Raw genomic sequence first — 23,478 nt, forward strand, 5'->3', positions numbered from 1 at the left:
AAGCACAGTTCACCCTCTGATTCCTGCACAGTGGCTTAAAACATCAGAAAACATCCCTTGGTTTCTAATTGCTCGCTGCTAGGGTTTCAAACTGCAACCTTCCAGCAATCCAAATGCAGCAAGGTTAATCGCCTTTCACTGAGGATTACTGTAGAAGTGGCAGCTAAACAGATTTTCCAGTCATTTTCCCCCATTCCAACTTTGTCTTATACAGGATATAAAGTGAAGTTTATTTTTTAGTCACAAGTAGGCTTACATTAACACTGCACGAAGTTACTGTGGAAATCCCCTAGTCGTTACACTCCAGTGCCTGTTCAGGTACGCTGAGGGAGAATTTGGCCAACACGCCTTATCAGCATGTCTTTCAGATTGCGGGAGGAAACTGGAGCTCCCGGAGGAATCTCATGTGGACATGGGAAGAATGTGCAGATTCCACACAGACAGTGACCCAAGCAGGTAATTGAACCTGAGTCCCTGGTGCTGTGAAGCAGCAGTGCTAACCACGGTGCCACTGTACCGTCTATATAGGCACTCAGTCACAAGCTGTATCGTGGATGATAGCTCTAACATTTACTTTAGCCGTATGTCTGCCTTCAACATTTGACTCCCAAGGTGCTCCAAAATACACAAGACCCATAGCTGACACAGTCTCCCTGCTGCTTCTCTCAACTAATCTTACCTGCTGGCTAAGCCCCAGGTAGAAATGCAAAAAAATTAGCTACCTTATAATTTCACAGCTTTCCTTAATCCTGGGAAACCACGTGTATAACTGCAGATGTCATGTCTCTAGTTCTTTAGCTAAGTAAACTTAGCTGCTGTTTGTGATCTTATCTTTCCAGCTGTTAATCTCTTAAATTGCCCCAATCTTTTAAGTGTAACCAACTCCAAGCTAGTTTGAATTGCATATACTTTGTGACTTCTTTTAAAAATTTCTCAACCAAACAACTTTATTTTCTACGGTTAAAATTCTAGTTCCTAAATTTATTTCCTATTCTGAAACATATGAATTACAACATAAGGCACATGTAGACTTGTACTCCGGAATACACCAACTGGATGTGGACAGCTGAAACTGATCAGAACTGGTCACTAGAACATGCTTGGAACACAAATTCACAAGAACACAATAAATAGGAGCAGGAGGAAAGCATTCACCTTGCAAACCTGCCCCATCATCTAATAAGATCATAGCTGATCTGATTGTTTCCTCAGCCCCACTTTCCTGTCTCCCCCATAACCCCTGGGTCCATTGTCAGTCAACGATCTATAATACTCAACCCTGATTATGTTCAATGACCCAACCCCCACTGCTCTCTGGTGGTGGGATGGGGGGAGAATTCTGCAGTCTAACAATCCTCTGAAAAATAATAGTTCTCCTTATCCCAGCCATAAATGGGAGATCCTAATAACTGTGTCCCTTAGCTCTCGACCCCCCACCCCCACAAGGAAGAAACATCCGCTCACCATGCACCCTATGAAGCCTTCCCAGAATCGTATATGGTTCAATAAGAACATCTCTCATTCCTCTAAACTTCAATGGATGTAAATCCAACTTGGTCAACCTTTCCTCATGAGCTAACCCCTTCTAAATCAGAAAAGCTAGCCTGATAGGCATGAGTGCCTTCTAGAACAAAGTATCGAAGTAACTTTCCTGTTCCCCAATGCGTTGCAGTGTTTAAAGCTTGGATTCTAGTTCATTCGTTCCCAGCCAAAGTTCCTTGAGCTGTAACAATCACTGCAGACATGGTTGCCATGGAGCACACCAGTGACCACTCTTCCCACATACTTTAGCTGCAATACATCACCAGCCTAGCTATCTCCATTGTGTTTTAATTCATTATTTTTATTAATTAAATTTTAATTAACGCCTCAAGTCCAGGTTGCACTTATATTTTTAATATTTCAATTAATGTTCTACTTACCCTGGCTGAAATTCCTGAGTTAAATAAGACAAAATGAGAAAATATTCACCAAACTAATCACTATCCTGCTTCTTTACAATGTCAAATCTTAATTTATATTTTTCTGAATGCACTCCTTGAACAAACAGACTGGCTACTGACCAACTCTTGTACACCCCTCTCTTCTAAGGGCAGCACGGTGGCACAGTGGTTAGCACTGCTGCCTCATAGCGCCAGGGACCCAGGTTTGATTTCTGGCGTGGGCCACAGTCTGTGTGGAGTCTGCACATTCTCCCCACTTTTGTGTGGTTTCCTTCGGGTGCTCCGGAGTTCCCACAGTCCAAAGATGTGCAGGTTAGGTTGATTGGCCATACTAAATTGACCCTTGTGTCAGATGGTTAGTAGGGTAAATAAGTAGAGTTATGGGAATTGCCATCAGTGCAGACTCAATGGGTTGAATGGTCTCCTTCTGCACTATAGGGATTCTATGATTCTGCTGTTCTCATACTGAAATCTCATTCTCTGTAATGTTTCTTTAACGTTTCAATAGGCAGCTCGGTGGCACTGCTGCCTCACAGTTCCAGGGTTGCGGGTCCGATTCCCAGCTTGGCTCACTGCTTGTGCTGAGTCTGGATGTTCTCCCAGTGTCTGCATGGGTTTCCTCTGGGTGCTCTAATTTCCTCTCACAGTCCGAAAGACGTGCTGGTTGGGTGCATTGGCCATGCTAAATTCTGCCTCAGTGTACTCGAACAGGTGCCGAAGTGTGGCGACTAGGGGATTTTCACAGTAACTTCATTGTAGCGTGAATGTAAATCTACCTGTGACACTAATAAATAAATTTTAAGTTCTTTATACTCTGCTCTACCCTTGCTCTTTCCTACCACTCGCAAAGTAGTCTTAACTCCTCTTTTAATTTTCTCTTAATTTGTGGAATCACACATCTGATCAAAATTTGCTCAGAATCTTACACCTCTAATGAGAAAATTTGGAAGACTGAGGAAGCCTCAGTAGTGATATAATTCCACTCCGTGACAGTCTGTGTCACCCATAGCATTCCTGATAAGAAAAATCCATATTTCTCTCAGAATTTACTCTTCTTTCATAAATTCCACAGAGACTTACTTTCTTGACCCACCACATTTCCTCTCTCTGAGCTGTCGGGCTGTGCAGTGACACCAGTATTTTGTCAGCCACAGATGGTCCTGTATAAATGCTTTGTGTGTGCGGTGGAAAGCACACAGTGAGAAAAAGTGAATTAAAATGACTTCAAGAGCTACATGGTTTCTGGACATTTCTGCTGTTGGATTGACCTCCCCAAGCCCTCTTCAGTGGTATCTTCCACTGTGTGGTGATTCATGTCATAGAGTCATACAGGTTTACAGACCATGTAGACAACATCAACTGTATTGCCCTCATCTACCTTCTTGGCTACCTCTTTAAAAAACTCAATCAAAAGCCATGCTGACTATCCTTAATCAGTCCTTGTGTCTCTAAATGCCTGTAGATTCTATCTCTCAAAATACCTTCCAAAAATTTACCCACCACAGATGTGAGACTCACTGGCCTGTACCTCCCAAGCTTTTCCCTGCAGCCCTTTTTAAACAAATGCACAACATTTGCCACCCTCCATCTTCAGGCATCTCACCTGTGACTATCAATGATTCAAATATCTCTGCTAGGGGACCTGCAATTTCCTCTCTAGCCTCCCACAACGTCCTGGGATACACTTCATCAGGTCCCGGGGATTTATCTATCTTGATGTGCTGTAAGACTTCCAGCACCTCCTCCTCTGTAATATGTAAAACTTCAAATATTTGCTTCTTATTTCAGGACGGAATTCCATATGGTCACGGAGCCAAAAAGAATCCATAAATCCTGATTACGACGCCATTGGACAGCTTTTCTGCTTCTCATCTCAAAGAAAGGTGAAAGCTCAAAGCCTCTTCAAAAAACAGTCAAAGCAGGTAATGACAGAATTTTATTATTTTATTCCATAGGACAAAAACCTCTGCTCCACAGTTCATTGAGACCACCATCTCTTCCAGGCTGTTCAGGAGAGGCAGAAGGTCCACTTTCCTCAGGCTATCAACAGGTACTCCTCCTACCTGAATCAGCTGGCCTGAAAGGAGGACACCAGGGAGGTCCTGTAACCTCCCTCTACCCCAAAACTATCCCCCTCCCCCCCTCCACTCCCCCATCCCTTCCCTATCCCACAGCCCTGACACTTATTGTTTTCTCCAGTTCCTGGGATCTAGGCTCGGCAAACTTCATGCAGTACCTCCTCCAGCCACTGTAGTGCTATTCCTGGAGGGACTGAAGAGTTGCTGGCCAATCAGCGTGGATGGGAGCTCTCCGAGACAGGGCTTCCTCCTGAGTGAGGGAGCTACTATGGCAGTTGGGCTGTGGGAGTCAACAGGGATGCAGAGATGTGTTTCCTATGACTGCTCAGTTGTTTTGGAGGTGGAGGGGAGGGAATATAACCCTGTTTCAGCTGTTTGAAGCATGCCATGCCCACTGAATTGCTGATGCCACAGTTGAAATGAGTGTATTCTGTGTGGTTGCTTGAGGAGGTGTATTAATGAATTGCCGGTCACATTCCATGGTGGACACATGCTCCCTCGGCTACTGCACCTTCCAACGATGACTATCATTCAGGTTAAGGGTGACTTACCTTCAGCCTGTGATCATTGTGAGATTAATTACCTTCCGTGATATGTTCACATGGACAATTAAGATTTAAGTTGTCCCCCACATTGAAGCCTGAAATTAACTTCCATCACAAAAACTCACCTTCACCTTATTCCTCTTGAAATCTTGTAGCTGTGAGGTTATCATGGGTATTTCTGTCACATCATGCCCATGCAATGGCATTCTCAAGTGGCTTGTCTGAATCCTCCCCCTCTTCAGAGTCTTTGCTTTCAGAGTCCTCCTCATCCGAGGAGATGTCTAGCTTCTCTCTGTCTCCCTCTGACAACAATCCCCTTTAAGTTGAGCAAAACGCTACAAACAGTGATGATGCCTGACACTCTTTGTAACGAGTACTGGGGAGCCCTGCCTGACCAGTCTAATGGATCTTTAAGAAACTAAATAGTCGGCTCCATTATGTACCTTGTGATTGAAGGTGTAGCATTGCATCTCTCCTTAGATGCACTCTGCAGCTAGCGAATGGATGTCATTAGCCATGTCTTCTGGGGATACTCCTTACCGCCAATGAGCCAATCCTCTATGTGCCAAGTTCCGTCAAATATCTCCAGCATCTGGGAGAGATGGAAAATGCATGAATCCTTTGAGCTCAAGGGGTAGCTAGCACAGAGATGGTGGATCTGATTTCTGTGATCAGATATTGTCCGAATGTTCAGAGAATGCTATCCTTTTCTATTAATGAATCTCACAAGCTGTTGCCAGGGAGCTCTTAAAGCCACATGTGAGCAGTCAATAGTACTCTCCACTTGTGAAAGTCCTGAGATTGCAGTGAACCCCCTAGCTCTGGCAGGCTGGCTTATGTTATTACAGAACCACAAGCAATGGTTAGCTTTACCAAAAAGGTTTTTTGGTTTTTGCTGAGCTGTGCCAATCAGCAACGAACCATTTTTTCTCCGTGAACAGATACAATTGAGGAATTCATAACAATTCCTGTAGAACGGTCTGCCTCCATACACAATACAAGAATGCAGTCCCTAGCCTTTGGGTTGCTCTCACAGGTGAACTTGTGTTTATAATAACAGTGATTACAATTCAAAAGTAAGTTGTTGGCAATATGGTGCTACAGGGACACTCCGAGGTGTCAGTTCCGATATATAATTGCAAGATCTTTCTTTCTATATATAGCGGTTGCATTTGTTAAAATAAAACTGAGTAGAATGTTGTAAATTTCAGTATGTTTCATGTAAGAGCAGTTATTGGAATATTGGATAAAAGCTTTAACAAAGAGTCATCTGGACTTACAGATACAGCCAGGCCTGCTGAGATTTTCCAGCATTTTCTCTTTTAGTTATTGGAATATTTCCTGCATCAGAAAAATTAAATTGCAGAAGAAATGATAAAATTGTATTATTGATAATGTCACTGTGCCTCTATTCATAAATACCTGGCAAAGGTGAATCATTATTCCTGTCGTAATCAATATTCTCATGTGTTGGCCTGGTGAAATTATCTTCCTATACAGTTTGCTGCAGCTCAAAACAAATATATTGTTGAGTTGTATTAGTGAATTATTCTTGCAGACTGATTGCTAAACTATCACCCACAATAAACACACAGCAAGTTTTACGCCAGGTTATATTATAAACTGTTTCCCAAGCAGAAACAGAAATGCTAAGGAAAGAATTTTGGGACCCCTTCGTTTCCAGAAAATACATTCTTGCTCTTTTTTCAGGTCACATTTCTAGATCCTAAGAAAAGCCTTAATTTGAACATCTTTTTAAAACAGTTCAAATGGTGAGTCATGCTTTATGTTATAGTTATATTCATACAATAAATGCTAGCTTTGCTTTCCTGCTTCCTTCCTTCCTTTTGACTTGTTGGTTTAAAGGAGTTAATGACTTTCAACTCCATAGCAATGCACAAGTCAAAGATTATGGAGTGCAAATCTATGTTGAAATCACTTCCTTTGGATCGCCACTTGAAATGTGTGGTTTATGTGAAAAAAGAACAATGAACAGTACAGCACAGAAACAGGCCTTTCGGCCCTCCAAGCCTGCGCTGACCATGTTTACCTATCTAACCAACTGCTTATACCCCTCTATTCCCCATTTGTTCATGTGCCTGTCAAGATAAGTCTTAAATGTGGCTAATGTAACTGCTTCAACCACCTCACTTGGCAGTACATTCCAGGCCCTCACCACCCTCTGTGCAAAAAACTTCCCCCGCACATCTCCACTGATTCTCTTTCCCCTTATCTTGAACTTGTGCCCGCTTGTGTCACTCCTACCCTGGGAAAAATCTTCCAACTGTTCACCCTATCAACACCTCTCATAATTTTATAAACTTCTGTCAGGTCACCACTCAGCCCCTATCATTGCTGGAAGAACAATCCAGGTTTATTCAATCTCTCCTCATAGCCAATACCCTCCACACCAGGCAACACCCTGGTAAACTTTTTCTGCGCTGTCTCCAAAGTCTATACATCCTTCTGGTTGTGTGGTTGACATGCAGATCTCCACCTGAAATAGGAAGAACTTTATTTTAACATGATAATTGAGTTGATGAGATGTATCACTTTCAATTTGAAGCCTTAGAGGGTAAAATGTGTTATATAAATTAGAGTGGCATGCAGCCCAGTGCTAAATACGGAGTTGAGTGGCTCTGCACCTCAGCAGGGGACCCAACTAACACTACTTAAAGCTAACCTGCATTACTTAAAACCCGAACTAGCTGCAATCTTGGCCAAGCTAATTCCAAAGGTGAGGTGAGAGCGACAATCCAAGACATTGGGCGGAATTTGACTGAATGTAGCATCCAGTAAGCCAAAACAATGGGAATCAAGGGGAGGAGAGTTTTCCACTGGATGGAGTTAAAGCCAGCACAAAGGAAGATGGCTGTGGCTGTTGAGGGGCAAACATCCACTACCTAAGGACAGTTCTTCAGGGTAGTGTCCTCCACCCACCCAGCTTTAATTGGGTGGGGGTGGGTTGTGGGTGATTGTGAGAGTTTGGGAGGGGTTGGGGGGGTGTGGATGCCATGGTGTGTGGGATGGATGGGGGTCTGAGAGTGTGGAGGAGGAGAGAGAAAAAGCAGAGGGTGCTAAGCTACAGGAGAGAGACACACAGCTCACAGTTGAAGACGAGTGAGAGGCAGGTTTCTAGAAATGACAATTAATTAGCTCCAGGGCAATTGCAGGTTAATTAAGAAAAGCCAGCAAGATTTGATAAGGACAATTCTTGTTTAATTAACTTGCTTGATTTTTTTGATGAGTTAAAGAAAAAGGATTGATGTGGGTAATGTCGTATAATAGTGTATATGGACTTCTAAAAGGCATTTGATAGAGTATCAGACAACACTCTTGTGTGGAAAGTATCAGAGAGAGAGGTCCCCAGATATATTCATCTATATGAGACATAAGAACATAAGAAATAGGAGCAGGAGTAGGCCATCCAGCCCTTCGAGCCTGCCCCGCCATTCAATAAGATCATGGCTGATCTGTCGTGGCTCAGTTCCACATTCCCGCCCTCTCCCCATAACCCTTAATCCCCTCTCTTATCAAAAACCCATCAACCCGCGTCTTAAAAATATTCAGCGAGGCAGCCTCCACCACTTCAACGGGCAGAGAATTCCAGAGATTCACCACCCTTTGAGTGAAGAAGTTCCTCCTCAACTCCGTTCTAAACCGCGCCCCCCTTTATCTTGAGGCTGTGCCCCCTAGTCCTACTGTCTTTTTTGAGCGGGAAGAGTCTCTCCACCTCTATCCTATCCATCCCATTCATCATCTTATACGTCTCAATGAGATCTCCCCTCATTCTTCTAAACTCTAACGAGTACAAGCCTAGTTTATTCAGCCTCTCCTCATAGCTCAACCCCCTCAACTCCGGTATCAGCCTAGTAAACCTCCTCTGCACTCCCTCCAAGGCCAAAATATCTTTGTGCAGGTGCGGCGCCCAAAACTGCACACAGTACTCCAGCTGCGGCCTCACCAATGCCCTATACAGCTGCAGCAAGACCTCCCTACTTTTATATTCAATCCCCTTCGCTATGAAGGCCAGCATCCCATTCGCCTTCCTGACCACCTGCTGCACCTGCAAGCTGGGTTTTTGCGACTCATGCACAAGGACCCCGAGGTCTCTCTGCACCATCGCCTGCTGCAGTTTTTCGCCCCATAAGTAATAGTCCCTCCTACCATTCTTCCTACCAAAGTGGACCACCTCACACTTGCCAACATTAAATTCCATTTGCCATTTCCTGGCTAACCCCTACCTGATTAAACCATAGTTCATTTGATATTCTGCAGAATTATAAAATTAATACAAAACTAACAATGGCAATATATACCCCGTGACTCAGTTCCAACAGTTCCTGCTTTAAAGTTCTCTGGGGTACAATCTTCTCTTCTCCTGCTGTTGTCTGTTATTGCAGTCTACCTTCATCCTCTGGATGTGTGCCGATGACATCTGTTGCCCCTCTCTTTTATCTTCATCAAGAGACCTTTGCGTGCCATATTGGGCTATAGTTTGTTCTGGCCAATGGATCAAGTTGATGTCATTGATTGTCATGAACTATTATGCCCCAACACCTCAGCATTTCCAGGCATTTGCTGTTTTTCTAAAGGTTTAAATAATCATATTTCTGTTAATAGCTCAACTTCTCCAACACTTCCATTGTGTTTTTCAATCCAATGTTGACATCACAGTTTCTTAGGAAGAACATTAAAGAATGATTATTATCGGCAAACCATAAAATCTACTAAATCCAACATGCACACAAAGTTAAAGCTCATGGAGTAAAAAGGGACATTAGGATATAGTAAGAAATCTCACGACACCAGGTTAAAGTCCAACAGGTTTATTTGGTTGTACATTTGGAAGAGGTTTCATACTGGAATCCCTCACATTTGGAAGTGGTTTTATAGTGGAATCTCCCAGGGGTCAGTGTCAGGGTTCTTGCTCTGTCTGATATACATTAATGAGCTAGATTTTAGTGTAGGGCACAAATTCAAAATTTGCCAATAAAATGGAATTTGGAAGCATTGTAAACTGTGAGGAGGCTAGTGTGGAACTTCAAGAGGATGTAAGCAGCCTGGAGGGATGGGCAGACAACTGGCTGATGAAATTTAATGCAGAGAAAATGTGAAGCGATTGATTTTAGTAGAATGAAGGTGGAGAAACAATATAAATAAAGATTCCAGTGCTAAATGTGGTACAGAAGCTGGGGACAAGTGTGCATAAGAAATTGAAAATGGTCGGACGGGGGCAATGAGTGCTAATAAAGCAAACAGAATCCTGGGCTTTATCAACAGAGGCATAAGTAGAGAAGTTATATTAAACTTGTTTAGAACACTGGTTCATTTTAAGAAGCATATGAAGGCATTAGAGAAAGTTGAGAGGGGATTTGTGATAGAGAGATTCAAAACCAGGGTCTAGACAGGATAGACAGGGAGAAACTTCCCATTGGTGGCAGAATTGAAAGCTAGAGGGCACGGATTTCAGTTAATTGGCAAAAGAAACAATGACGAAATGAGGAAAACCTTTTCACACAGTGACTGATTAGGATCTAAAATCCAATTTCTTACTATCTCTGTAGAGACTAAAACATTTTAAAAAGAGATTCAAACTTCCAGTTATTAGCTAAAAGAATGACCCAACAAGTTTTCACATTTTAAAATTTTTACCATAAAAATTGATTGAAGAGGCACTATTGACTAAACAGTGTTTTCACTTTATAGGCAACTTCTACTTTCACTACAGAAAGTGCCATTCCTCTTGTATATTTATCACCCATTTACACTCTCAATGGAATTACAGCCCCTTTAGCAAACAATCAACTTTTGCTCCTAGCTTCCAATGGGTTTCAGTATCCCTCCACTTCACTGAGTAGTAACTTCAAGTGACCATCTCCAGGCACTTGCCTCAGTTTTCAGGGAGCTTCTTAAATCCATCACTTGCAGTAAAATCTGTTGTAAAAGTTCTTCCCCCCCACCCCCAACCAACTATATCTGGAATCTTTGGATAGCTGCAGAATATCTGTCTTTGGCGAGAGACAATCTCCTTTCCATATCTGACTGTCATAGCTCACAAAGTCAAGCAGCCTTTTCTCTCTGTTGTCCACTGCTGTCTGTGGTATTAACTGTGGTATTAACAGGGGGCCGCACAGTGGTTAACACTGCTGCCTCTCAGTGCCGGGACCTGAGCTCAGTTCCCAGGTTGGGAGTTTGCACATTCTCCCCATGTCTTTGTGGGTTTCCTCCAGGTGCTACGGTTTCCTCCCACTCTCCAAAGATGCACGGGTTAAGTTGATTGACTGTGCTAAATTGCACCTTAGTGTCAGGGGGATTAGCAGGGTAAATACGAGCGGTTATGGGGATAGGGCCTGGATGGGATTCTGGTCGGTGCAGATCCTTCTGTACTGTAGGGCTTCTAGGATTTGTAGAAAAGCCTGTAACCTGATCTGAAAGTGTTCTCCTCTGCTTCTTCCCCAAGGCAATGTAGAACATGTTGTCCCTTGCACCTTGGTAAAAATGCTAATTACCTTCATTTGCTCTAAGCTTCTTTTCATCTCAGAAGTAAATGGGCTCCTTACAACTCAGTACCAACCACACCTTTCTGGAACTTTGGGAGAATCAAATACTACTCAGTGCAACCCCTGAAAATGTTGCTATTGTCTCCAAGCATAAATACTCCCACTTTCTTCTTTGTAAAACAATCTGAGCCTTCCTTTGGGTTCTGACAATCAAACCACCCAGGATTACTATCAGGCAGATTGCAGAACAGGTCATGTGTCCCCTTCATTTCCCCTAAATTTAAAACGACACTCTCAAAATATGACAGTCTTATAAGCCTCATAATTGTAACAACTGCCTGAGAGTGTTTGTTGAATTGATGTGGGGATGCCAGTCGTGGGCTAGGGTGAGCACTCACCTGATGAAGAAGCAGTGCTTCGAAAGCTCTTGATTCCAAATCAACCTATTGGACTTCTTACTATGTTCAATTGGGGTATTAGAGAGGGAATTGTATAATTATCTGAACAGACTTATTATGCTGCGCTATGTGGAGAAGGTGAGGGAGTAGTACTGGGTGAATTGCACCTTCAAAGAGCTGGTGTAGACACAATGGGCCTCCTTCAGTGCTGTAATCTTACTCTGACCCAAGGTGACACCAGCGGATGGAGGAATCATATTGCTTGCCATGCTTGAGGGCAGCAAATTTCATTCTGTTCAAAATTATTCCCAAATTACATTGCATCTCTGTGGCAATTTGAAATAATGGATGTTGGTCACCAATTGGACATTTAGAATAGTGTTCAATTTCTGAGATGTAGGGAAGCGATCAAATCCTTCAACTGGTTTGTGTTTCCCCCCTCCTCTTCCTTCTCCCATGTCCCTTTGTATCTTCTCCCAGAATAAGTGAAAGATAGCATCTATATTGTGCTTGTTAATACTTGTTCACACATTCCTCTAGATATTTTAAGTATTAATGTACAATAAATGGGCCTGGCTCTACAAATCTCTCTTACAGCAGCCGCTGACATACATGACCACAATACAAATCAGAGACCAACCTTCCAGCCTTTCTCTCCCTTAATCCAACCCACACAATGGAATCTTGGCATCTATTGGTAAAGGAACAGAATATAAAAACAGAGAAGGATTACTGCTACTGTACAAAGCATAGTGAGACCTCACTTACAATAATACGTACAATTTTAAGTCCCTTTACTTGAGGTGCAAGGGACAATATGTTCCACATTGTCTTGGGGAAGAGGCAGAGGAGGTCGCTTTCAGATGAGGTTACAGACTTTCCTACAAATCATAGAAACTGTAGATGAATTGGAGGCGGCTCTGAAGAGGCAGAGTCATAGTCATAGAGGTTTACAGCATGGAAACAGGCCCTTTGGCCCAATTTATCCATGCTGCCCCTTTTTTTAATCCCTAAACTAATCCCAATTGCACGCATTTGACCCATATCCCTCTATACCCATCTTACCCATGTAACTGTCTAAGTGCTTTTTAAAAGACAAAATTGTACCCACCTCTATTACTACCTCTGGCAGCTTGTTCCAGATACTCACCACCCTCTGTGTGAAAAAATTGCCCCGCTGAACACTTTTTTATTTCTCCCCTCTCATCTTTAACCTATGCCTTCTAGTTTTAGACTTCCCTATCTTTGGGAAAAGGTAATGACTGTTTAGCTGATCTATGCCCCTGATTATTTTATAGACCTCTGTAAGATCAGCCCTCAGCCTCCTACGCTCCAGAGAAAAAGTTCCAGTCTATCCAGCTTCTCCTTATAATTCAAACCATCAAGACCTGGTAGCACCCTGGTAAATCTTCTCTACACTTTTTCTAGTTTAATAATATCCTTTCTATAATAGGGTGACCAGAATTGTACACAGCACTCCAAGTGTGGCCTTACCAATGTCTTATATAACTTCAACAAGACGTCCCAACTCCTGTATTCAATGTTCTGACCAATGAAACCAAGCATGCTGAATGCCTTCTTCACCACTCTGTCCACCTGTGACTCCACTTTCAAGGAGTTATGAACACATACCCCTAGACCTCTTTGTTCTGTAACTCTCCCCAGTGCCCTACCATTAACTGAGTAAGTCCTGCCCTGGTTCAATCTACCAAAATGCACCACCTCGCATTTATCTAAATTAAACTCCATATGCCATTCATCAGCTCACTGGCCCAACTGATCAAGATCCCGTTGCAATCGGAGATAACTCTCTTCATTTTTCACTGTGCCAAAAAATCTTGGTGTCATCTGCAAACTTACTAACCTCTTATATTCTCATCCAAATCATTAATCTAAATTACAAGGTTCACTAGATAGATTCCAGAGCTGAGGGGTTTGACTTATGAAGAGAGATTGGTCAGTTTAGGCCTACACTTCTTGTTTAGAAGAATGTGAGGAGATCTAATTAAGATGTACAAGACGATAAGGGGGATTGACAAAGTAGACGTGGAGAGGATGTTTCCTCGTGTGGGGCGATCTAGAACAGGAGCTCATGGTTTTGGGATAAAGGGTAGCAGATTCAAAACAGAGGAAGAGAAATGACTTTTCTCAAAGGGTCATGAGTCTGTGGAATTCACTGCCCCAGAGCGTGGTGGATGCCAGGACATTGAGTAAATTTAAGGAAGGGGTGGACAAATTTGAAATTAGTAAGGGTTTGAAGGGCTATGGTGAACAGGCAGGAAAGTGGAGTTGAGGCTGAGATGAGGTCAACCATCATTGTACTGAATGGCAAAGCAGACTCAAGGGGCTGAGTTGTCTACTCCTGCTCCTAGAGCTTATGATTCACCTATAATCTCCTGCCTTTGCTCATTGAAAACTGTTACAGCAGACAAAGAATGATTTGTGCTGGTCATACATTATTATGAAGTGCTTCGAAAGGTTAGTCACGGCACAAATCAATTCCAGCCTCCCGGACTGCCTTGATCCATTGCCTACTGCCGCAACAGGTCCACAGCAGAATCTCCCTGGCCCTACACTCAACTCTGGAACGCTGCGATAACAAGGACACTTATGTCAGACTCCTATTTATTGACCACAGCTCAGTCTTTAACACTATTACTCCTATGAGACTCATCTCCAAACTTGTGAATTGAGGCTCGGCTCCTCCCCCTGCACTAGATCCTGAACTTCCTAACTCACAGACCACAATCAGTAAGGATAGGCAACAACACCTCCTCCATGATCATCCTCAACACCGGTGCCCCACAAGACTGTGTCCTCTATACTGCTTATGCACCTATGATTGTGTGGCCAAATTCCCCTCCAACTCGATTTTCAAGTTTGCTGAGATCTGTAATGAGTCAGATCTCAAACAAAGAGGAGACAGAGTATAGGAATGAGAGAGAGAGAATCTGATGAACTGGTGCAGCAACAATAATCTCTCCCTCAATATCAACAAAACAAAAGAGGTTGTCATCAACTTCAGGAAGCATCGTGGAGAACATGTCTCTGTTTATATCAATGGAGACAAAATAAAAATGATCGAGAGCTTCAGGTTTTTAGGTGTCCAGGTCACTAACAACCTGTCCTGGTCCCTCCATGCTGATGCTATAGTTCAGAAAGTCCACCAACACCTCTAATTTCTCAGAAGACTAAGAAAATTTGGCATATCCACTATGATTCTTACCAACTTTTATAGATGCACCATAGAAAGCATTCTCTCTGGTTGTATCACAGGTTGGTATGGCTCCCGCTCTGTCCAAGACCACAAGGAATTACAAATGATCATGAATATATCCCAGGCAATCACTCAAAACAGCCTCCCAACCACTAATTCTGTCCACACTTCCCACTGCCTCAGAAAAATAGCAAACATAATTAAGGCCCCCACTCATCTAGGACCTTCTCTCTTCTACCTTCTTCTGTCGGGAAAAAGAGACAAAAGTCTAAGGACGCGTACCAACCGACTCAAGAATAGCTTCTTCCCTGCTGCTATCAGCCATTTGAATGGACTTACTTTGCATGAAGTTGATCTTTCTCTATACCCTAGCTATGACTGGAACAGTATATTCTGCACTCCTTTCCTTCTCTATGAATGGTATGCTTTGGTATAGTGCACAAGAAACAATACTTTTCACTGTGTGCTAATACATGTGACAATAATAAATCAAATCAAATTTTGCTGAGCATGCTGGAATCTGGTTTACGCCAATCCCACATTTACAGGCACCTTTTCAGAGGGTGTGTGTGTTTTCGTTTTATCATGTTGCACTGTAACTTCAGCTGTTTAGCTATCGTTCCCTTCCTTTACAGCTTGCTTTTCACAGGAATAAGGTTTCAAACTGGCTGCCTGCCAGTTCAGCTGCTGTCTGAGGCCTCGGCTGCCACCTTGTGGTCCACTGTGGGAGCACAGTGTAACTGTGCAAAATGCCAAAGACATTCAGGGAGCTGCAAGATAAGACAGACTCCCAACTTTACAAATGCAAGACAACTGCCATCCTGTGAAGAAAATATATGGGATGCAGGACAATCAGAAAAATTATGGAACAATCCCGTAAAAAAATGAGATGGTGGATCATCCTGTCCATGTATAGTTTGGAAGGATCGGCCATGGGATAGGGAGGGTTGGATTAGACATTCTGCTAGAGAGTTGGTGCAGACTCGGTGGGCTGAATGGCCTCATTCTGCACTGTTGGGATTCCATAATGATGATGTTGCAGGGCAAGGCTAATGGTAACTTTAGAACATATAACTGGGAGCAAACAATCTGTCAAGAAGCCTTGCAATCAGAAGCAAGATCTTCATCATGTTGAATATGCCCATTTTAAATAGTAATGGAAAACTCATTAAATAGTGCATGTGGGGGAGGGGGAGCAGGGCAAGGGGTGAGGTGATTCCTGCTGCTGAACCCACGTTGAGCTCTGCATTGTTCAGAGAGGACATTATCTGAAACAGTGTGGTCAAAAATGGCCACCTCATCCACTGTCAGGCAGAATTTGTAACATTAAATTAAATTAAGTTAAATTAAATTAAATTAAAGAAACAGTTTAAAACCTAACAATCTTATTGGGTGGAATTTTCCCATCCCGCCCGCCATGGGAATCGTAGCGAGCAGGGGCCATGTGCAGACCATGCAAAGGTCCACTGACCTCGGGCAGATTTTCTGATCTTGGGGTGAGCGCGGCCCAAAAATCACACCCATAAACTTTGCCTTCGTAACAGGAGATGTCTGGTGCTGGGAATGAACTGGGCAAGTGGACCAAATGTCTCAGGGAAACACTTGAGGAGCAAGCCAGGGGTTCACATGTACACACTTTTTGAAGGCAACTGGTCAATTAAATCACCAGCTGCCTCCAATGGTGTGGGATTTCAGAACAACAAAAGTATAGAAACCAAAATAGAACAGATATAAAGAGCTCTGAACTTGATGGATGTATTTGGATGACTAGGATACCCCTCTGGAGAGGTAAGGTACTTCTTTGAGTAGGATCTCGGGACATGTTTCAGAGAAGTAAGAAACACTTTGGTATTGTTAAACATGGACCGACTATCCTGTCAAAGAGGTGTGAAAGAACTGTCCAGCTGTCAAAGAACTGTCTAGTTGTCAAGGCAGTTTTAAAGATCTGTCCAGCTGTCAAGGAAGTTCTAAAGACCTGTTCAGATGTTAAACTGTCCAGAAAGTGTCAAAGCTGTCAAGGAACTTTCCAAGAATACTAGGTGAGTTAGCATGAGATGGATAAGGAGAAGAATGGTGGGTGGGAGGTGTGGGTGGGAGGCATGGATTGATATTAGTTGGCACTAAATTTGCATGGGATAAGGAGCAATGGAGAGTTGGTATAGGCGCATTAGTTGGCACTAGGTGTGTGAGGCAACATGGGGGCTGTGGGGAGGGGGCTTGGTTGGCTAAAGTTGGTATGGAGGAGGCATAGGGAAATGTGTGAGATGAGTGATGAGGGCTAGAGGGATTATTTTTGTGTTTTATTTATTCAAACACTATGCCAGAGCACAGAGGCAAGCCTTGCACCAAGCACACTTCCACACTTGGCAACAACCTCCACCTTCATTCTAGGACTGACTGCCCCAACATGTCGGTGCATGCTTGATGGGCTGAATGGCCTCTTTGGCACTATGAGGACTCTATGCTTCAATGTTTCTATAACTCAGCAAACACAGCCTGCGATGAAAATCTGGGCCTCTCTGTCTCTCCCTCTCCACAGATACTGCTCAAGCTGCTGAGTATTTCCAGCATTGCCTGCTTTTTATTTTAGCATTCACAGTATTTTGCTTTTATATGAATATATTATGTAATTAACTGATGCATTGGTTGTTATAATTAATTTTTGCATCTTCTCCCTATACTAATAACTAAAATGTCTGCTGCATTCCTACAAGGTCTTGGGGTATCCTTATGGGATCTTTCTCCTCCCCTGGCCCCTCTTCATTTACATTTGTGCTATCTCCTCAAACAAAGTGGCTGAGGAATCAGGAACTAGGTGAGCACCACAGAATATTGGGTCAGGCATTTACAGTCCCTACAGTGCAGAAGGAGGCCATTCAGCCCATCAAGTCTGCGCGACTCTTTAACAAAGCATCTCACCAAGGCCCTGTCCCCTATTCTATTCCCATAGCCCTGCATATTCACCATGGCTAATCCCCCTAAACTACGCATCTTTACATGTGTGGGAGGAAACTGAAAGAGAATTGCCTACTCCTGCTCGTATTTATTAGGCTCTGATAGAAATTGCATCCTCCAGGAGGTTTATAGATACTGCTAATCTCTGAGTGATGGATTCAGAGTGTTGTGATTGGTCATCCTCACTTATTCAATACACTGAAAGGCTGCTGATACAGACTGACTGATTATATAAATATAACAAATAATCCTTTAATATTTCTAAGAAATGATGTGGAAATGCCGGTGATGGACTGGGGTGGACAAAGTCAAAAGTCTCACAACACCAGATTAAAGTCCAACAGGTTTATTCAGCAGCATGAGCTTTCGGAGCGCTCCAAAAGTTCGAGCGACCAAATGAGCCTATTGGACTTTAAACTGGTGCTGTGAGACTTCTTACTATTTCTAAGAAAGATTGTGCATTTATATATTCCCTTTTATGATCAAGTCCTTTACCAAGCATAGTCAATGTAAAGTAAAAGTTAATTTATTAGTCACAAGTAAGGGTTACATTAACACTGCAAAGAAGTTACTGTGAAATTCCCCTAGTTGCCACAGACCAGTGCCTGTTCTGGTCAATGTACCTAACCAGCATGTCTTTCAGAATGTAGGAGGAAACCAGAGGAAACCCACACAGATACAGGAAGAATGTGCAAACTCCACACAGACAGTGACCCAAGCCAGGAATCGAACCCGGGTCCCTGGCACTATTAAGCAGCAGCGCTAACCACTGTGCTGCTATGCCATCCCAGTTAGTGTTATAATGTAGGCAATCTACACATCCTGCTACCTCGGAAAAGCAGCCAGCATAATCAAGGACCCCACGCACCCTGGACATTGTCTCTTCCACCTTCTTCTATCAGGAAAAAGATACAAAGTCTGAGGTCACATACTAACCAACTCAAAAACAGCTTCTTCCTTGCTGCTGTCAGACTTTTGAATGGACCTCCCTCACATTAAGTTGATCTTTCTCTACACCTAGCTATGGCTGTAACACTACAATCTGCACTCTCCCAGTTCCTTCCCTATGAACAGTATGCTTTATCTGCATAGTGCGCAAGAAACAATAATTTTCACTGTATGCTAATACATATGACAATAATAAATCAAATCAAATCAGGGATATAAACTGAATGCAGCAAGGTTTCAGAAACAGTGACCAGATGGTGTAGGTTGGAAGATTTCCATTAACCAGGAAATTAGAATTCCCCTGCTTATCTTCGGGTAGTGACAGAATTATCAGCAGCTCTAACAATGCAGCATTTCCTCAGTATTGTACTGAAGGGCCTGCTCAAATCTCTGAAATGGGAATTCTGAGCCAGTGAGCCAGATTTGGCATCTTGACACAGCTTGCAATAGAATATGTTGCAGCAGCGTAGATATTATTGCACTTATGTGCATGTCTGAGTGTTGAGTAAATGGAAAGGAAGGCAAGATGGATAGTTCTCTGTCATAGAATAGGGGTGATCTGTGACTTCACCTCATTTTACCTTTTTAATCAGCTTTTGGACAGTGTTATTGTGTGCAGCTTTGCCATTTACTCTCTGCCTGTTTGGACCTATTGCCTTATGTTAGTTCCCATCTTGTTTGCAGCCCGAGATGCTGTAAGTTGAAAGAACAGGGGCGACGCGATGGCACAGTGGTTAGCACTGCTGTCTCACAGCGCCAGAGACCCAAGTTCAACTCCTGGCTTGAGTCACTGTCTGTGTGGAGTCTGCACGTTCTCCCTGTGTCTGCATGGGTTTCATCCGGGTGCTCCAGTTTCCTCCCACAGTCCAAAAAACATGCTGGTTAGGTGCCATTGGTCATGCTAAAGTCTCCCTCAGTTTACCCGAACAAGTGCCAGAGTGGGAGTTTCCACAGTAACTTCATTGCAGTGTTAATGTAAGCCCTACTTGTGACACTATTAAATAAACTTTAACCTAAAAACAAACACACATTTCTTAAAAGTGCCAAAGCTGGAGCCCAATTAGCCTCTCAATAATTGATAGTCCATCATGTGGTTAAGTTGCGCCAAAATACTTTCCAGGGTGTTGCAGCAGCTGTGATGTGTGCTATTTCGGATTGTATAGGTCTACTGTAAATGAATTGTGAGATGGATGAGCAGTCAACTGTAACAAAATGGCCCTAAATTTGATAAAAGAAACCACTGAATTTAGTTTGCTATAGCACTTTCTTCGATGCTATATCTTCTTTTGTACCTTTCTCCCAGGTTTTGTAAGTAGTGTACTCAGCATTGATCGCCACATAATTAATGCCATGCTTTCAATTCAATACATTTACAGCTCTAACGAAGAAATAGCAGACATGATCAAAAAGGGCATCCAATCTAACTTTGATGTGCAAGTTTTGAAACAACTTAAGAAACTTCTGCCAGAAGAACATGAGGTAAGCGTGTTTGAGTACAGTCCTGATACTTTTTTCTGCTCCTTACACATTTATTATTGTGACATTTTAATTTACCATATACAGAAAGAAAATATAATATCTTACAAAGATGAAAAGGAAAGATTGGAAAAGGGAGATCATTTCTACCTTTGCCTTCTCAAAGTGCCCCGGTATGTATATTACTTTATCAATCCCAGTGACATAAGAAAGAGAAACTGAAAAGCTTATCATCTCCCCTCTGTCTACCTGTTACTTGTTAATTGGGAAAGAGGTATCACCAACAATTAAAGAGGAGATTTTTGTTAAGACTGTGATCTTGAGTTAGCAGTGCATCACTATATTTGAAGTGTCCTTTCCTCTGATTGTCCATCTTTGCCTGTGCTCCAATCCATGCGCTCCATACGTTTGATTCAATGATCTGAAACTCGCCATGTGCAGATTTACAAGCTGAAATTCACAGACCCTATTTTCCTGTGAAATATTGTAACGCTCATGTGCTTTACAGATTCCAGTTTGAACAATTTGTTCAAATGCGTGAATTCTTCATTTAAGGGTACAAAATTAGTGCTTTGCGATCATAATCTTACATTTTTTCCCCCTCCTCTCACTTTCTTTAGATCTCTACAGCCATACATCATTCCCAAGGTAACAGGGCAGAAAGAGCTCGCCAATGCTTTTTTGTGTTAGAAATGTAGAAAATAGGAACTGGAGTAGCCCATTTGGCCCATCGAGCTTACTCCATCATTTATTATGATCATAACTTAGTAACCCGTTCCTGCCTCCACCAACACAACCCCCCCGCCCCACCCTGCCTCACTGGGCAGCTCAGTGGCACAGTGGTTAGCACTGCTGTCTCACAGTGCCAGGAACCCAGTTTCAATTCCCATCTTGGGTAACTGTCTGTGTGGAGTTTACACATTCTCCCTGTGTCTGTGTGAGTTTCCTCCGGGTACTCCAGTTTCCTCCCAGAGTCCAAAGACGGGTGGGTTAGGTGCATTGGCCATCCTGAATTGTCCCTTAGTGTCAGGGGAACTAGCTAGGGTAAATGCATGGAGTTATGGGGATAGGGGCTGGGTGGGATTGTGGTCAGTGCAGACCTGATGGGCTGAATGGCCTACTTCTGCACTGTAGGGATTCTATGATTCACATCCTTTGATCCTTTTAGCTCCAAGAGCTACATCTAACTCCTACTTGATGACAAACCATTTTGGACCTCAACTAAATTCTGTGGTTGAGAAATTCACAGGCTCATCAAATCCTCTTGGTGCATTTCTCTGATGCAGACAAGGAACTCTTTTACAAGAAGAATCTGACACAAATCTATCAGATGATCACAGTATGCATCGGAGCATCAAATGTGCTGCAACCTTTTCCCTTCCAAACCTACTCACACCCTCTTCCCCAGCAACATCCTATGTTGCTTGATATTTGAATGGTGCAAAGATGCCCATGCATCTGTTGTGGATAGATTTTCAGTCTTACCAAGGAAATGACAAATGAAGACATTTAAGAACTATGCCATAAAGAAGTGGATAAACTGCTGCTTCATAGTACCAGTGATCCAGGTTCGATTCCCGGCTTGTGTTACTGTCTGTGCAGAGTTTGTGCGTTCTCCTCGTGTCTGCGTGGGTTTCATCTGTGTGCTCTAGTTTTCCCCCCACAGTCTGAAAGACATGCCGGTTAGGTGCATTGGCCATGCTAAATTCTCCCGAACAGGCAGTGGAGCGTGGCGACTAGGGGATTTTCACAGTGACTTCATTGCAGTGTTAATTAAGCCTACCTGTGACATTAATGAATGAACTTAAATATAATTGATTTGTTATCATTCCAACAGCTATGAGCTACGGATTGACTGCTTGCTGTCATGTGAAGACATAAAAGTTTTACAAACTGTTCACTCGCCAAATGCAGAACTGATTAAAAAGGCATGTGAAGGTGAGTATTAAACATAGAAATATTTATTTTTCTCAAAATATCTGATCCCGGTTTACTAGCCTGTCACACAATATGGTTTAGTAATAGTTCACATGATGTATATAGAGCGGGCTGCAAATTGAAGATTATTGTTAAAAATATCAAAATTCTCAGTTAAGAAAGTGCTGAAATTGGGATAAAATACATTCCTTATGAGTGTTTTATTCCTAATGAATTCAGTGTTTTGTTTAGTTTTATTTATTTATTAGACACAAGTAGGCTTACATTAACACCACAATGAAATTACTTTGAAAATCCCACATTCTGGTGCCTGTTTGGGTACACTGAGGGACAATTTAGCATGGCCAATGCACCTTACAAGCATGTCTATCAGACTGCGGGAGGAAACCGGAGCACCTGGAGAAGCAGACACAGGGAGAACATGAAAACTCCGCACAGACAGTGACCCAAGTCGGGAATTCAAACCTGGATCTCTGGCGCTGTGGGTCAGCAGTGCTAACCACTGTGCCACCTTGCTGCCATTGATTAATAGTGCCTGTAATGTAGAAAATTGCTTCACAGTGCTGAACAGCGTAAATGGCATATTGGAAGGGGATGAAGGGGTAAGTTACAAAAAGGAAGAGAGTGAGATGGAGATCCAAAGGGATATAGGGAGAGAATTCCAGTAAGTAGTATCAGGTCTAGACAGTTATAGGAATGGTCACTAAGAGTAAAAGGAAGAGGAATGGTGGCCAGGGCCACAGTGTAAATGGACACTAGGTTTTCATCTGTAACCATCCAATATCTTTTCCAATATCCACTTGTTGGAAAAGCAATGGGTGTATAAAAACAATAGCTGGAACAAATGCAAAAGCAATGTTTCAGACTAGTCACAAGAACATTTGAAAAATGTACCTTCTTGAACTTCTCACAGCAAGTTTCAGGATTCACTTAGCTTCAATTAACATTGCTTCCTCTATAACCTCTCCCAAAACCTCACATACTTAAGTCCCTTTCGATAATTGTAGAGATTTATACCCTGTATCAGTGCTGAAATTTCTTGTGCCTTTAGCACTGCTTCCAATCAGAGGTCTAAGTACTTGCCAACAGAAGTTTTCCTCATTCCTTAATGGGCATCTTATTGCTGATCTTTAACTGCCCTATATACGGTAGTGGTGAGTCATCTTTTTGCACCATCACAGTCTACCTGTTATAGGTCCACCTACCACCCACTCTGCTGTTAGAATGGGATCTCCAGAACTTTGACCCAGCAACAATAGAGGAATAGAGATAAAATCCCAAGTCAGGATGATGCGTAGCTGAGAGGAAAACTTACATTTTGTGGTGTTCCCTTGAGCCTTCTGCTCTTGTTCTTCTGCCTGGTAAAAGGTCACAGGTTTGAAAAGTGCTTTTGAAGGAACTCTGGCAAATGGCTGCAGTGCATCTTGTAAATCACAGAATGGTTATAGCACAGAAAGCACTGGTAGGGGGCAATGCC

General features: G+C 42.8%; 1 protein-coding gene across 1 annotated transcript in view; it reads left to right on the forward strand.

Annotated features, from left to right (window-relative positions):
- LOC145352362 (inverted formin-2-like) overlaps window positions 1–23,478 on the forward strand; it is a 36,631-nt gene that overhangs the window by 4,927 nt on the left and 8,226 nt on the right. The window contains exons 5-9 of the mRNA XM_080202114.1: window positions 3,732–3,865; window positions 6,277–6,338; window positions 19,964–20,066; window positions 20,151–20,236; window positions 21,901–22,001. Of these exons, the coding sequence (XP_080058240.1) occupies window positions 3,732–3,865; window positions 6,277–6,338; window positions 19,964–20,066; window positions 20,151–20,236; window positions 21,901–22,001 (486 nt within the window). The remainder of the gene's footprint in view (window positions 1–3,731; window positions 3,866–6,276; window positions 6,339–19,963; window positions 20,067–20,150; window positions 20,237–21,900; window positions 22,002–23,478) is intronic.

This window comes from Carcharhinus amblyrhynchos, chromosome 14, assembly GCF_965287045.1.
Source record: "Carcharhinus amblyrhynchos chromosome 14, sCarAmb.v2.hapA, whole genome shotgun sequence".
Lineage (NCBI taxonomy): Eukaryota > Metazoa > Chordata > Chondrichthyes > Carcharhiniformes > Carcharhinidae > Carcharhinus > Carcharhinus amblyrhynchos.